The sequence below is a fragment of the Malus domestica genome, chromosome 02 (genome assembly GCF_042453785.1).
Source record: "Malus domestica chromosome 02, GDT2T_hap1".
NCBI lineage: Eukaryota > Viridiplantae > Streptophyta > Magnoliopsida > Rosales > Rosaceae > Malus > Malus domestica.
In genome coordinates, this window is record NC_091662.1 from 3,387,235 (window position 1) to 3,402,657 (window position 15,423).

The window sequence follows — 15,423 nt, forward strand, 5'->3', positions numbered from 1 at the left end:
CGTAATCACGAAACTTCTAAGTATCGGAGTGTGGTGTCGTCTTGACTTGCCTTATCTGTCTCATAGGTAGATGTGGCATCTTCTCTGGAAGTACTCTTCCTCCATCCAGGGGTGGTATCTTTAACTGGTGGAGATGCACAAGGTAATGTATCAATTTCACTTGAAGCTTACTTGTAGTTTCAGGCTTGGTCAAGCGCGATACAAACCATGTAGTAGGAGTCCCCCAAGTCGCCGAGCTAGGGGGTCTGCTGAAAGAGGTGACAGACAAGGTAAGCAATCAGAGCTCCGACTGATTGTTCACCTTCTCCCCATCTTGCAGCAGCATGAAGGATAAAGAGAAGAAAAATGAGAAGAGATGATATGAGATACTTTTGCTTTTGAAGAAGTAACTTTCCACAGGCTTATTCTTGAACTGAGCTGGAGGGTTTTCTGGTTTCCTCCAGAGTATAAGGCCGACTGAAGAATTTGAGGGTCAAAACAAGTCCATCAAATCTAGAGTACGTTCCACCCTGCTGATATGGGATACTTTTGCTTTTGACAGAGTCATGGATGTATCGGCACGTGTGCTGTTACGCTTGTCTCCACATGCTTCCTTGTATCCTTCGCACTTGCCCTATCTGTTCCTTAAGCAGATGCGGAATCTTCCCTGGAAACATAAGATGTTGAAGATGAGTACTCGAGAGCAATGCCAGGTAAGTAATCAGGTAAGGGGTTCCAGGTAGTCAGTTCCTGGCTGGAAGCTTGATTCCAAGTGCTGACTGATTGCTCTCTTTCTCCTTGTCTTGCAGGTAAAAACAAGGCCAAAAGAAAAAACAGGGAAAAAGCATGATATGGGATACTCTTGCTTTTAACCCTGATGATATGAGATATTCTTGCTCTAGTATAGCTTGTTTGCAGAGGTATTATCGGGGGGAAAGAAAGCTGAATATTTCGAAAGGCTTTGTTGGGAGTGCCCTCTCAGATATGATGAAGGGTTGAGCATTTTTGCAGGTCTGCCTGTCCGTTGGGGATGGAGGTCGACATATATAGGAGTCTCCCTAACAACAAGTAGTAATGCTATTCCTTTACCCTGCTTGGTCATAGCACGGTAGTGGGAGCTGCCAGTTTCACATGTTTTAACTCTGTCAGAGCACTTTGAAAAAGTGGTCTGTGGTATCTGGCTCTCGAGATTCGGAGAACAATGCCTCTTCGATTTTTGAGAAAGCAATCATGTTGGGGGTCTGACTCTCGAGATTCGGAGAGCAGTGTCTCTTCGATTTTTGAAGAAGTAATCATGTTGGGAGTCTGGCTCTCAAGATTCGGAGGGCGGTGCCTCTTCGATTTTGGAGCAAGCAATCTTGTTGGGAGTGTTGTCTCGAATGTGAGTAAAGGTTGGACATGTTTGCTAGTCTACCTTGCCACGAAGCACAAAGGTTGACACACAGGGACTTTCCAATTATCCAGCAATGGTACTGTTCCTTTACCCTCTCTTCGATTTTGAGAAAGTAGTCATGTTGGGAGTCTGGCTCTCGAGATTCGGAGGACGGTGCCTCTTCGATTTTGGAGCAAGCAATCTTATTGGGAGGGTTTTCTCGAATGTGAGTAAAGGTTGGGCATGTTTGCTAGTCTACCTTGCCACGAAGCACAGAGGTTGACACACAGAGACTTTCCAATTATCCAGCAGTGGTACTGTTCCTTTACCCTTGTGGGTAATAATATGGTAGCTAGACCTTCAAAATTTATGTGTCTAAACTTTGTTAGTGCTGTTTCTTTGCTATTCTTTTACCTTTTTTGGTCAGAGCGATGTAGTGGGAGCTGCAAGCTTCACGTGCTCAACTTTGGCAGAGAACTTTGGCAAAGTGATCTGTGGTACCCATGAGTTATTGTTGCGTGTGGGAAGTGGGTGATTGAACAGTAAGATTCATGTGCTTTCTACTTCACCAGAAGTCTTCGACAGAATGCCCATAATTTCTGCAAAGCTGAGTGTGCGTGTGACAGGTGCTGACAAGGCTAGAAAAGTAGGTGCCTCTTCGATTTCTGAGATCGGCCCTCGTGGTCTCTGAGCAGCCCAGCTTTTGAGAAAGCGAGCGTCTCTTCGATTGATTCGGAGAACGGTGCCTCACCGATTTTTGAGAAAGCAATCATGCTGGGGGTCTGGCTCTAGAGATTCGGGGAGCAGTGTCTCTTCGATTTTTGAGAAAGTAATCATGTTGGGAGAGTGGCTCTCGAGATTCGGAGGGCGGTGCCTCTTCGATTTTGGAGCAAGCAATCTTGTTGGGAGTGTTTTCTCGAATGTGAGTAAAGGTTGGGCATGTTTGCTAGTCTACCTTGCCACGAAGCACAGAGGTTGACACACAGAGACTTTCCAATTATCCAGCAATGGTACTGTTCCTTTACCCTCTCTTCGATTTTTAAGAAAGTAGTCATGTTGGGAGTCTGGCTCTTTAGATTCGGAGGACGGTGCCTCTTCGATTTTGGAGCAAGCAATCTTATTGGGAGTGTTTTCTCGAATGTGAGTAAAGGTTGGGCATGTTTGCTAGTCTACCTTGCCACGAAGCACAGAGGTTGACATACATGGACTTTCCAATTATCCAGCAGTGGTACTGTTCCTTTACCCTTGTGGGTAATAATATGGTAGCTAGACCTTCAAAATTTATGGGTCTAAACTTTGTTAGTGCTGTTTCTTTGCTATTCTTTTACCCTTCTTGGTCAGAGCGATGTAGTGGGAGCTGCAAGCTTCACGTGCTCAACTTTGGCAGAGAACTTTGGCAAAGTTATCTGTGGTACCCATGAGCTATTGTTGCGTGTGGGAAGTGGGTGATTGAACAGTAAGATTCATGTGTTTTCTACTTCCACAGAAGTCTTTGACAGAATGCCCATAATTTCCGCAAAGCTGAGTGTGCGTGTGACAGGTGCTGACAAGGCTGGAAAAGTAGGTGCCTCTTCGATTTCTGAGATCGGCCCTCGTGGTCTCTAGGGAGCCCATCTTTTGAGAAAGCGAGCGCCTCTTCGATTTCTGAGATCGGCCTTCGTGGTCTTTGAGCAGCCCAACTTTTGAGAAAGCAAACGGCTCTTCGATTTCTGAGATCAACCCTCGTGATCTCTAAGCAGCCCAACTTTTGAGAAAGCAAACGCCTCTTCGATTTCTGAGCAGGCGCCTCTTTGATTTCTGAAGCTCCGTCGAGTGCAGATTTTTATAGGGGCTGGCATTAAGTTCCAAAGCACACTTGAATCTCCACCAGTAGAAGCTTCATTCTTGCACTTCTAAGATCTTGATTTGTCCGACCTCTTCTCTCTTCAACACCTTTGAAAATGTCTGGCCCCTCCGACCGTCGTTTTGACTTGAACCTTGTTGAAGAGGCAGCCCCGCCTTCTCCAGACAACATATGGCGCCCATCCTTCGTCTCCCCAACTGGTCCTCTTACCGTTGGGGATTCCGTGATGAAGAATGATATGACCGCTGCGGTGGTGGCCAGGAACCTTCTCACTCCCAAAGATAACAGACTACTTTCCAAACGGTCTGATGAGTTAGCTGTTAAGGATTCGCTGGCTCTCAGTGTTCAGTGTGCAGGTTCTGTGTCTAATATGGCCCAACGCCTATTTGCTCGAACCCGCCAAGTTGAATCATTGGCGGCTGAAGTGATGAGTCTCAAACAGGAGATTAGAGGGCTCAAGCATGAGAATAAACAGTTGCACCGGCTCGCACATGACTATGCTACAAACATGAAGAGGAAGCTTGACCAGATGAAGGAAACTGATGGTCAGGTTTTACTTGATCATCAGAGATTTGTGGGTTTGTTCCAAAGGCATTTATTGCCTTCGTCTTCTGGGGCTGTACCGCGTAATGAAGCTCCAAATGATCAACCTCTGATGCCTCCTCCTTCTAGGGTTCTGTCCAGTACTGAGGCTCCAAATGATCCCCCTCCGGTGCCTTCTCTTTCTGGGGCTCTACCGACTGCTGAGACTTCTCCTAAGTAACCTTTGTGAAGGCTCCCTCTTGTGTGTTTATTTTGACTCATGTATATGTACATATTTGTAGCTTATCGGGGATATCAATAAATAAGCTTTCCTTCATTTCAACGTATTGTGTTAAATACACCAAAGCCTTCTTCGCTAAGTTCTTTGAATTTTCTTTTGTTGAAGCTTGTATGTTGAAGCTTTCTGAGTGGAGCATGTAGGTTGGGGTAGTGTTCCCTTAATTTCCCGAGTGAGGAAAACTTCTTGGTTGGAGACTTGGAAAATCCAAGAAACAGATAAAGACTGAGTGCTGATTTTTCTGTGCAACTCTTTTTTTTTTAGGCTTACAAATTTGATAGAAATACTGAATGATAAAAGCTGTGTGTGATATGCAACCACTCAGATTTAGTATTAAATGTATCCACCAATCATTTTTATGAGCTTCCATTACCCAAAAAGTGGGCAGTCTAACTCCTGATAACCTAATCTTCGATTTAGAATTCACATTCTCAGCACTCCCTTCTGTGTGGGGTCATTTAAGCCTAACACATAACAACACAATTGGGTAACGTGAGAGCAAGCAAGATGTGGCTCAACACGTGAGTAACATGCTCTGGTACCATAAAAAAGTTGAGGTATAGAAACCAATTGGTAATATTAGAGGTAGCCGAACTTTTTATGAGGACATGCAAGATCCTTAGTTCTCCAACGTGAAATTTACATTCTCAATATCATACATATAAACATACATACATACATGTTTATGTGCACGCGCGCGCACACACATATATATATAAAATACACACACACATAGGTGTGAATATACGTATACACATGTGGGTACATACGTGCAGGCCATGTGAGGTCACCGTCCAAATGAAGATGAGAAGTCAAATTCCAATGGCATGAGTGGCATGAGTCATGACACCATCGTCAGGGCTTTCCCATGATTCATGTTCACAAGAAATCACTGGTTTCTTTATTAATATTAAGAAGAGACGACCACACCTACTCTCTTTTTATTCTTCCATGTATTACAGTTGTATGATTCCAACATGGGTTAGCAGACAGAAAAATATGGGTAACGCAGTCCAACCACGTTATCCACAAAGCACTTCTCAAAATATCAAGGGATGACGTATAATTTGGTTTTACTCAATTACATTGATCCTCAACCAGTGCGGGAGTTGCTAGTCAGACAGTTGTATTGAAATTTCGGCCGTTTGTATGTGATCTTGTTCTATGTGAGTTATATCCTAATCAGTCAGCGTACCAAAATTTCTCAAGTACGTAGATAGACTTTTTTTGGCAGAAAAAATAACTTTAAACTCAAAATTTATCAACACAAGCAAGACCAAAACATCGACATAATAACCCATAATCAAACGCCGCTGCAAACAGGCGCTAAAAGAATGCAGGGGAGTTCCGACGCCGCAATCGAAACCCTAAGAACTTGAGGGGGGTACTTCGGCGATCTCGAACAAGTGAAGGCGATGATCCTGATCCACTCCGCCTTGTCCGGCGACACGCGTACGGTGGTGGAATTCAGTGGAAGCCGAGCTCACCAACATGGACCTCAAATCCATCTCCGCCAGCTCCTTGCTCGACCCGCGTACGCTCCGAATGTCCTCTCACCTCCTCAGCCCCAAAGTCCTCCAGGTAAATCACACCTCTCGTTTTCTGTTATGAACTTAGGATTGTGATTATCTTAATCACAAATTAAGAGTCAAGTTAGTCGTAATTGAGGGTTTTACTTGTTATTAAGAGCACTTGCTCTTTGGTTTGAAAAGAGATCAGAATTTTAGAAAGAAATCAAAATACAAAAAATATATTGGAGCTTGCTCCTTCTCTCCTTCCCTCTTCTTCCATAGCTTTCTTGTGCTACTTGCAGGTTGATTAAGAGAATTGAGAATTGGGTCGTTTTCGGTTTGGTTGCTGAGAAAATAGAAAAAGAGAGAAAAAATATGGTCCTTCGTTGCCTTTTTTTTTAATTTTTATATCAGATAGCTTGAGCAAGAGACGTTATAACAGCAGTGTGTAGGATTTTGCGAGGAATTCGACTTTTGAAACTTGGGCTCACAGACGGCCGCAGTGAGGTAGTTGCTGTGAAGGACTCTCATATCCCGGCAATCCCTGGCGACTTCTTTCCTAGAACTAAGGTACTTTCTGCTACTTCGTGCTTGCTCAATGCTCGGCTTGTGCTTTATATGTAAATGAGTTGGAGATTTCTTTGATTAATCACTTTTTGGTTTTTGAATATGTTCAGCTGAGTATTCAAACTAGTATGAAATTGAGCTAGATTATGGAAAATTGGATAATACCGCATTAAGAAACCAACACTTTTGTAGAACTTAATGATGAACACTGTGTGCTTTGTCACTGAAAATCTTCGAGTTAATTGAACATCTTTTGTTTGTCTTACTTTTGGATTGGCAGGTTCGTCTGGAAGGTAAAGCTACTGTACTGAACGGAATGGTATGTTTGAGTCCTAAAATCGTGACAGTGTTAGGAGGTGTTGTTCAACCACTTTACGAAGATTGGCAGATGAATAAAAAATATTCCGGGTTTTCACCTTCATCTTTAAGGCTTTAAAGATATGTAAAATCGTATAAAACATGTAGAAAGTTATCAATATATGTAAGATAGACAATACTATTTACATACATGTGGAAATCTAAGGAGGGAATGAACTGCTTATTGCAAAAAGTATTTTAGTAACCTTTATACAACAAATTAGTTCACCAATCAACCTTTCAAAAATTAGTTTCAGTACAAAAGCATGTGATCTCACATCCCTGGTTGCTAATCCCCAAATGGAAGGGTGTTCTCTAGACAAACCTTACAGAGAAACGAGTGAGTTTCTTCAATCTTGCTATGGAAGTTGGTATATGTCTTATGGCTGTATCCTCTGCTTCAAGTATTTCCAGTGATTCCATCTCCCCTAAATCCTCATGCAGTTCTCCGAATTTCGGACAATTATTAAGACAAAGAGTCCTAACAGATTTGGACTTATAGAAATCACTTGGAAGAGAACTAAGACTGTAACAGTTTCTAAGGTTTACCAAAGAGAGATTTTTAAGCTGTCCAATGAAGGGGTGAATCTCGGACAAACTAGCACAATTTTCCAATATCAACTCTTTAAGATCTGGGACCTTTGAAAAGTCTGGTGATTCTATTAAGGAATAGGAATGACTGAGATTCATGATTTTCAACCTCCGAAGCGACTGTTGCAAAAAACCAAAGGAAAAGTGAAATTAATATTCAAAATGAAGATCTCATTAAAAAAAAAAAAAAAAAAAAAAAAGAAGAGAGAAGGAAATCAAAACGACAAAGAGAAACAGAACATCAACATGCGGGATTGATTGTACCTGGGAACCCTTCCAAACTTGTACCAGTTGGCTAAACCGCATATCTATACAAACTAGTTTGTCTTGACGAAAAAAGTCATCTGGTATGGACTTCAAATGACATCTATACCAGCGCAACCACTTTAACTCTTTGGAAAGATATTTGTATTCTCCATCTAGTTTTACGTGGTATAGCTGGAGAAATTTCAATTTCTTCATATTGGCAAATGCTACTGTACTGAAACTATCATTGTTCGAGCTCTGCAAATCAATAATTAGTGCGACAATTTCTTCAGATTCCTGTTAAAGAAAAGGTTATATGGAGTAAGAAAAAGGATAATCTGCATATGTTTTGACGTGATTTTGCCTAATTGAGCTTCTTAATGAAAATGCGTATATCTACACGTGAATATTGTTTAATTTATAATAGACATACGTAGGTTACATATATGCTTTTCTTGTACGATGCATTAATCCAAAATTTTACTAGGAATGTACTTACAGATTTATTTGTCAATACATCTGTGACCTCTTGAAGATTCCTCAGCCTACTCCATTTTCTAGGATGACTGGGGGATTTTTCAGAAATGATTACTCCAGCCATTTCTCGAATCAAATCATGCATATTCAACACGTTGCGTTCAATAGTTACAAGGCATCGTTCGCAAAGGATACTAATATCTATTATTCCATCTAATACTTTTGCGACGTATTCCTTATTCCATCCAATAAAGAAACAAGATATGTCAAGGAATATAGCCTTTTGTTTTTCCGTTAGCCCTTGGAAGCTTATTTTTAGTTGTTCTATTATTTCTCCATCAGGATCCAATGTCTCCAGTTGACTTTCCCACTCTTCTATGGGTCTTTTTAACAACAAAGAACCTAAAGTTTTAAGGGCTAATGGCAAACCTTTACAGTATGAAACAAACTTTTCTGAGATTTGAAGATATCCTTCGTCAGGCCAATTATTTCCAAAAGCATGCCAACTAAAGAGCTTCAAAGCTTCTCCATCATTCAATTTCTGAACCTCATATATCTCATCCACTTTCTTTAGTAAATGTTTATCTCGTGTCGTTATGATAATTCTACTTCCTGGACCAAACCAATCCTGATTTCCAGCTATTGCATTGAGTTGGTCCCCTTTATCTACGTTGTCCATGATGAGAAGTACCCTTCTATGTTGAAATTCTTGTTTTATCAGTTCAATACCTTCACCAACACTTCTTATTTGACGCTTACTTTTCAAGATGGCAGAAACAAGTTTTTTTTGCAAATAAACTAGACCATGTTTACTTGTAGCGTCTCTAATGTCATCAAGGAAAATTTTGGATTGGAACTCACCATGAATTTGGTTATAAATGGCTTTGGCGGCTGTTGTTTTACCCCATCCACCCATCCCCCAAATTCCAACCATGACAACTTTATTTGATCCACCACCTGAAAGATGATTGATAATACGTAGAATGCGAGATTTGATTTCAATTGGGTGCTCGGCCACATTTAGTTCATTTGTTCTCGGAAGCCATTTCATAATAATCTCCTCAATAATTTTTCTAATAACCTCTGCTTCCCGCCTGAAAATTAAATTCTTAAGCATTAGTGGGACTCCATGAAAGCTCAGTAGGAGCTATCAGTACATAAACAATTTCCTTTCCTGTATATATATAATAACTAGCCACTACCTACCACCTAGTATATGTGATTTTGTGACCAACTTGAATAAAAGAAAGAAAGTCATTCGTTGATATATAAAAGTTAGGTGTATTAGTTAAAACTCCAATTACGGTTTAGGTTTTGTATGAGAGATTAAGGTTTATTAATTAAGCATGTTAATTAATGTTTAGCTTCTGTAAAAATGTTAATAAATAAAGCATTAAGTCATTCACTAAAATGTTCCAAATCTTGAAAAGCAGGTGAATGATTACCTATTGTCAGTAATTCGAAGATGGTGGCCGGACAAATTTCCAGCTCTTGTAAGAGCCTCTCTCCACTGATTTGCTTGTTTTTGTTTAGCTTCACGTTTCTTGTCATCTTGTTCTTCACAGATGTCTTTTTCGTGTTTCTGAAATGCTTCGGCTAAATCTCCGTCCTGCTTCCTGACATGCGAAGGATCAACGTGATAGAATATTGGCAAAACATGTCGACCCAGTTTGGATTTGCACTCCATAATCTTCACCAGCTCGTTAAGACACCAACTCGAATCCGCATACATCTTTGAGAAGACAATGATAGAGATCCTCGACTCTTCGATTGCCCGGAACAGTTGCTCTTTTATATCTTCCCCTCTTTCTAGATCGTCTTCATCCATATAAGCCTGGAATCCCCGGTCTTTTAAAGTCGCGTGGAGGTTGCCCGTGAAGCCATGGCGCGTGTCTTCGCCACTGAAGCTCAAGAACACGTCGTAATTCCAAAGTTTTGACTCGGAGGAGGATGAAGAGGAGGCTTCATGGGCCGTCATGACGGTATCCACCGTAATGGCGTTGCAGTGGTTAAGATCACGACGGAAAAAATGGCAGTGGCTGTGTTTGTGTTGCCGAACCGATGATACTGAAATACCAAAAGCCAAGACAACCTTTCTTCAGTCCGCACAGTCATCCATAATAATTAATAGGGGTTAGTGGAGTTTAATCCTTCGTTGAGATCAACTTTTCAAAAAAACCTGGTGTGAGATAAAAAATTTAAATTAGTCCCTTGACTGGATGTCCACCTCATGATTAACGTTAAAACTCATATTTCATTGGATTTAATGTCTTTATGTGTATTTAAGTTCCTAAAATAACCCCGCAATTAATATTTGATTTGAGTGCCTCATTTCCTCCTATAAAAGATAACTACATCTAAAATAATTGAGATACCAATTAACAAATTCAGGTACATATCAAATAAGAAAACGAAATTATTGATTAAAATTCAAAAAGTTTCATATCACAATGAAACAAAACTCTAGAAATCAAAATTTAATGAATACATCAAACCAAATAAGTAAACAATGTACCTAAACCATGGTACCTATACCATAGTATCTATAGCATGGTACCTATATCATAGTACCTAATACATAGTACCTGCAAATTAAAAAGACATTATTAGAATTTTAATGTAGAAAAAAAAAACCCACACGATTTTAGTGAAAATGCTAAACTTCCTAGACAAATAAACGAATCTGCACAACACCATAGAAGAGGACGATGGAAGATTCATACAATTGAACTTTTGTGTTTAAAATGAAAAACAGTTGAAAATATATTAAGTAATAATTGCACACCCATAACTCAACATTTAAAATTTGTTATTGTCCATCATTACATAAGGGCAATGTTGGAAAAATAGAATCAATAAAACCACCCAAAAAAATAAACACTGACGTGGATAATATATATTGACATGGATGTATAGTCAAATGACTATAATCAATATTTAATCTTGCATAAGACATTTCTCTAACTATAATCTTAACCAAGGATTAAAATCACATTTTCTACATATCAACATAATTAAATTTTATTTCTAAAGTATATTCATTTAGTGTTAGAAACATTACATTTGGTATATTTATATTTATGGTTAAACTTTGTATCATATACTTCTATTTTTAGTTTGTACCATTTTTAATTGGCAACCCTTTTTTAATTTGTACCAATTTTCTTTTTAGTTTTAATTTGTACCCATATATTAATTTCATTTGTACCCATATTTTTTTTATTTTTATTTATACTCATAATTTATTTATAATGTACCCATTTTCTTTATAAATGTACCACTTTATTATATGTAAAATGTACTCTTTTTTTTTTTTGTAAATATACCTTTTTTTTTATGTAAAATGTACCCATTTTTTAATGTGAAATCTATTTATTTTTTATTTATAATGTATACATATTTATTATAAAAGTACCCTTTTTCAATTTTTTGAACACTATGAGTACATTTGTTTGATAATTATTATTTCAAAGTTACATTGTTACCTATTTTTATATATTTATGCAATCAAAATTTTTGAGTATTTTCTTTTTTATTGTAATCGTTTTTAATTTATATGCCATATAATATGGGATATATTAATAGCAATAATGAGATGTACAAAGTCAAGGGACTTTGACCAAAAATTGAATACCATTAAGGTTTTAATCAAATAATGTTAGTGGCTAGGGACCGGATCTAAAGTCTCCTAATAATTTATAACTGAAATAATGACGTTCATTAAAAGCTAGGGACCTTGATCAAAAATTAAAAAGAAATAAGGTTTTAATCAATTCAATAGAAGAAAGAGGGATGTGAACCTAATTTCTCTTAAAAAGAATTATTCAATATGGACGGTAAATGATTCAGCCATTTACAAGTTCTAATTTAGGATCACAATTTACTGAATCGTTGTATTAACTATTAAGTGGTGCTCTAATGTAATTTTTAGGAATTTCTGAGGAGGCATATGTTAACACACACCCAAATGAACCCAATTTAGGCTCCACTGCTAAAAACTATTGCAAAATGCGCAGTAGGATTGAACTGCTAAAGCCTATTGCGAAATGAACCACACAGTAAACCATCCAAATGGATGCCATATATGCATATACAAACAGTGTTTTGAAAGGACAAGGGAGCTAACAGTGTCTTTTTATATGACTCGAAGTTCTGGCTGCAAATTGCATGCAATCATTTTCTTGGCGGTGATTAGCTTGTACAGCTATTTAACTCTCAGTAACTCTCTCCAAATGGTAAAGGCCAAGAGAGTGAGGTGTCCGGCTCGATGTGGACTGAGCAATTAGATGAATGATCAGTAGACAAAGAAATTGTTGGATGCCACAATCTCCATAAGAGTGTTGGAACTCTTTGTCAGTTTAAAAATATTTGTGGAGGCCTTGAGTAGGCATTAGGCTCTTTTAAATGAGTTAAATGTTAGTGTCAGGCGTGCTACCGTTGGCTCAGATCAAAATAAAGATTGTAATATGGTACTGTTAGATTGTAAACTTACGCCACAACTAAGCCGAGCTTCTTAACCAAAGCATTGTGCCATAGAAGGGTTAAATCTGTGTTCAATTCTTTTCTGTGCCTTGTTGTTAAGGACTTTATATGTACGTTTTTTGTTATACCAAGTGATACCCACAAACTGATGAAATATTGGTAATGGTTGCACTGCAGCAAGTCAAACTCCTTTGCTCAACAAAAACAAAAGTTTATAATATAATAATGTTAGCATATGAACTTGAGAAACAACGGCCGAGAAGGTGCAGTGAAAGTGAAAGAAAGAGGAAAAGAAGAAGGAAATGAAACAAAAGACTATCCAACAGATTTTAAGAATGACTTCTTGGCAATGATTACAGCTATTCACATATTCAACTATGAAAATGTATAAAATATGATATGATTATATATGCAAGTAACGTTTGACCAAAAAAACAAAAAAAAAAAAAAAAAAAATATATATATATATATATATATATATATATATGCAAGTAACGACCCCAAATCTTATTGGAGCTAATTAACTAATGTAATAAAATAGCTAGTCTTATTAGACATTTGGATTCCTTAGCAAGTGGAACTTTTTTTTTAGTTTAGAAGTCATGTAGTAATTAAATAGTTGTGATTAATATCTTAAGATTTTTTTTTTCATCAATGGTAATCTATACAATTGTAACAGTCATTATTTGTTAATAATTTGTGCTTTGGCAAGTTTGCTGCAGGATGGATTGAGGGGAGAGGCTTCTTTCGGATAGTTTGTATGAAATATTAGAGAGAGATATAATTGTTTTGTATAAAATAATTAAAAAAATTGAAATTGACACGTGGACTTTTTAGTCACAATTAAGTTATTAACTAGAAGGACAAGGATTGTCTGCCCTCTTTGTTCACGTGCCCTCTCATGCCCTTCTGTTTGTGTAGTCATGGTTAAGCCACGTTAACATTTTATATTACTATTTATTTTTATCTTATTATCTCTATGACGTGGCTTAACCGTGACCACACAAAACAGAAAGGCACGGGAACAAGGAGGGCAGACAATCTTTGTCCTAACTAGAATGACCCTATTAATTTGGCAAGACCCACATCCGTTCTATGCAGTTCAACCACCACTAATGGAGTATTAAGTTTAATTTAATGCCACTTAATTGTGGGGGAAGGGGTCGGGAGGAGACCGATGTTTTTACACTTGGATTTATTCATTGATTATTTCTAGTGGTGCATGTATAGTTGTAGATGGGGCAAGTGTAAGGTTGCAGAATAAAACTTGAATCATTTGAATGGAGGGAAAAACAAATTTCTGCTAAAATTTGTCCATATCAACGATCACACAAGAAACATATTTAGTTAGCTTACTAGAAAGTGATGTCCGTGCATTGTTGTAGGATTAGAAATTGTGTGAATAATTATATTTGAAAGATTATCAATGTCAAATTTAGTGTAATCAGCAGATCTCTAACTTTCCAATAGTATATAAATTTGAACTAATAAAATGTATCTCTAAGTTTCTAGAAGTGTTCAAATTGAAACTAATAGTTTGTTTTATTTTTTGTTTTGTATACTGGTACTTTAAAAACCATAAGTAACGGATCTTTCTTCTCTATATTGATAATTTAAGATTCGCTATTAAAAAACGAATTCATAAGTTAGGTTTCAAAGTGTACTATAACATTGATTAATCTAAACACTACCTCAGCAAACCAAACAATTTTATTTCCTCCATAAATGTCCTTGTTTAATTACTTTACAAAGTTAATTTGTTTCAAAAGATTGAAAGCAAGTGGTTTTCAACTTTGAAATCCCACAGCATGAATAGATAAAGGAATAGTTTCTCCATTATATTCAACACCACTATAAACCACACCATGACATCCTCTTGCTGGGAACAAAAAGAAATTTATATAAACAATCAGAAACAATAGAATTGTTAATGTAAAATTGCATGATATAATGGTTAAAAACTATGTAAACCATCTAGACATCAAGAAATAAAAAGTATATGAAAACTGAGGACTTATTTGAGTTGAGAGTTCACATAATGCTTTTAAGAGTGGTTGAGTTTTGTTGGATTGAGATATCTCCTTTCTGCACAAAGGAGTTTCAGATGCATGTTAAGATTATTAGCCTAACTTTGATTTACAATTATTTGAGAATTGTGATTTATACATAAATAAATACACACACACACACACAAAGAATAAGAGAAGACAGAAAATGGGGAAACTGTGTGTACACTAAGATGCATGTCAAATATGATTGACAAAGAAGATGCTCTTTTATTTTTCAGGAATTTCAAGGAGGCAAATATATGGGGGTGGACCATATAATACACCCAAATGGATCAATTTTTAGGCTCCACTGCTAAAAACTCTTGCAAAATGCGCATAAGGATTAAACTGCTAAACACCATTGCGAAATGAACCATATATACATATATAAACAATGTTTTGAAAGGACAAGGGAGCTAACGCTTTTTATATGACCTGGACTTGGAGTTCTGGCCGCAAATTGCATACGATGACTTTCTTGGCGGTGATTAGCTAGTACAGCTATTAAACTCTAACAGTCTCCTGTCTTCAAATGGTAAAGACCAAGAGAGTCAGGTGTTCCAGCTGAAAGTGGCCTGAGGTAGTAGATGAATGATCAGGTGACAAAGAAATTGTTGGATGCAACAATTCTCTATGAGAGTATTGGAGTTCTTTGTCAGTTTAAAAAGGGAAAGAAAGGAAAAGAGGAAGGAAATGAACATGAAAAGACAAAGACTATGCAACAGATTATAACAATGACTTATTAGCAGTGATTACAGCTATTCACCTATTCATGGTATCAATCCGTATAAACTATGATATGATTATATATGCAAGTAACGACCCCAAATCTAATTGGAGCAAATTAACTAATGTAATAAAATAATCTTATTAGACATTGGATTCCTTAGCAAGTGGAACGTTTTTTTTAGTTGAGAAGTCAAGTAGTAATTAACTAGTTGTGATTATATCTTAAGATTTTTTTTCCATCAATTGTAATCTATATTCTTGTAACACTCATCAATCTGTCATGGTGGTATCTACCGTTATGGTGCTGCATTGGTTCAAATAAAAAATGACAGTTGTTCTGTTGCTGGACCGATTATACTGAAACACTGAAGCCAATTCAACATTTCCTCAGTCCTCAAAGT

At 37.5% G+C, this 15,423-nt stretch overlaps 2 protein-coding genes across 8 annotated transcripts; one reads left to right on the forward strand and one right to left on the reverse strand.

Moving 5' to 3' along the window:
- Positions 1-5,263: 5,263 nt before the first annotated feature.
- LOC103426626 (uncharacterized) lies at positions 5,264-6,642 on the forward strand. Of its 4 annotated transcripts, none has more exons than XR_528153.4 (3): positions 5,264-5,595; positions 5,978-6,095; positions 6,373-6,642. XR_528153.4 is itself a non-coding variant. In XM_008364710.4 (3 exons), exons 1-3 carry the CDS (start codon positions 5,430-5,432, stop codon positions 6,526-6,528), a joined length of 450 nt encoding a protein of 149 aa, XP_008362932.1. In that variant the 5' UTR covers positions 5,282-5,429; the 3' UTR covers positions 6,529-6,642. The 4 variants fall into 4 exon arrangements, 2 of the variants coding, with proteins under 2 accessions (XP_008362932.1, XP_008362933.1); XM_008364710.4 differs by having other exon boundaries at positions 5,282-5,595; positions 5,968-6,095; XM_008364711.4 differs by having other exon boundaries at positions 5,282-5,595; positions 5,971-6,095.
- On the reverse strand, positions 6,612-14,928 carry LOC103426625 (disease resistance protein RPV1-like). Of its 4 annotated transcripts, XM_070805817.1 has the most exons (6): positions 14,729-14,869; positions 10,279-10,348; positions 9,209-9,830; positions 7,786-8,857; positions 7,305-7,583; positions 6,612-7,160 (listed from the first exon to the last, which is right to left on the reverse strand). In XM_070805817.1, the coding sequence occupies exons 3-6, from the start codon at positions 9,739-9,741 to the stop codon at positions 6,765-6,767; spliced, it is 2,280 nt and encodes a 759-aa protein (XP_070661918.1). In that variant the 5' UTR covers positions 9,742-9,830; positions 10,279-10,348; positions 14,729-14,869; the 3' UTR covers positions 6,612-6,764. The 4 variants fall into 4 exon arrangements, with proteins under 4 accessions (XP_070661918.1, XP_070661917.1, XP_070661915.1 ...); XM_070805816.1 differs by lacking the exon at positions 10,279-10,348 and having other exon boundaries at positions 9,209-9,942; positions 14,729-14,928; XM_070805814.1 differs by lacking the exon at positions 10,279-10,348 and having other exon boundaries at positions 7,305-7,544; positions 14,729-14,910.
- Positions 14,929-15,423: the final 495 nt, after the last annotated feature.

Bases quoted from the DNA above. Each gene is read 5' to 3' on its own strand.
- LOC103426625 (XM_029109594.2), bottom strand. From the start codon at position 14,759: ATGCAATTTGCGGCCAGAACTCCAAGTCCAG. The intron at 9,831-14,728 runs GTCATATAAAAA...TTGGTATTTCAG, and splicing joins GGCCAGAACTCCAAGTCCAG to TATCATCGGTTCGGCAACAC. The intron at 7,584-7,785 runs GTAAGTACATTC...TTTCTTTAACAG, and splicing joins ATGTATTGACAAATAAATCT to GAATCTGAAGAAATTGTCGC.
- LOC103426626 (XM_008364710.4), top strand. From the start codon at position 5,430: ATGATCCTGATCCACTCCGCCTTGTCCGGCGACACGCGTACGGTGGTG. The intron at 5,596-5,967 runs GTAAATCACACC...ACGTTATAACAG, and splicing joins TCAGCCCCAAAGTCCTCCAG to CAGTGTGTAGGATTTTGCGA. The intron at 6,096-6,372 runs GTACTTTCTGCT...TTGGATTGGCAG, and splicing joins ACTTCTTTCCTAGAACTAAG to GTTCGTCTGGAAGGTAAAGC.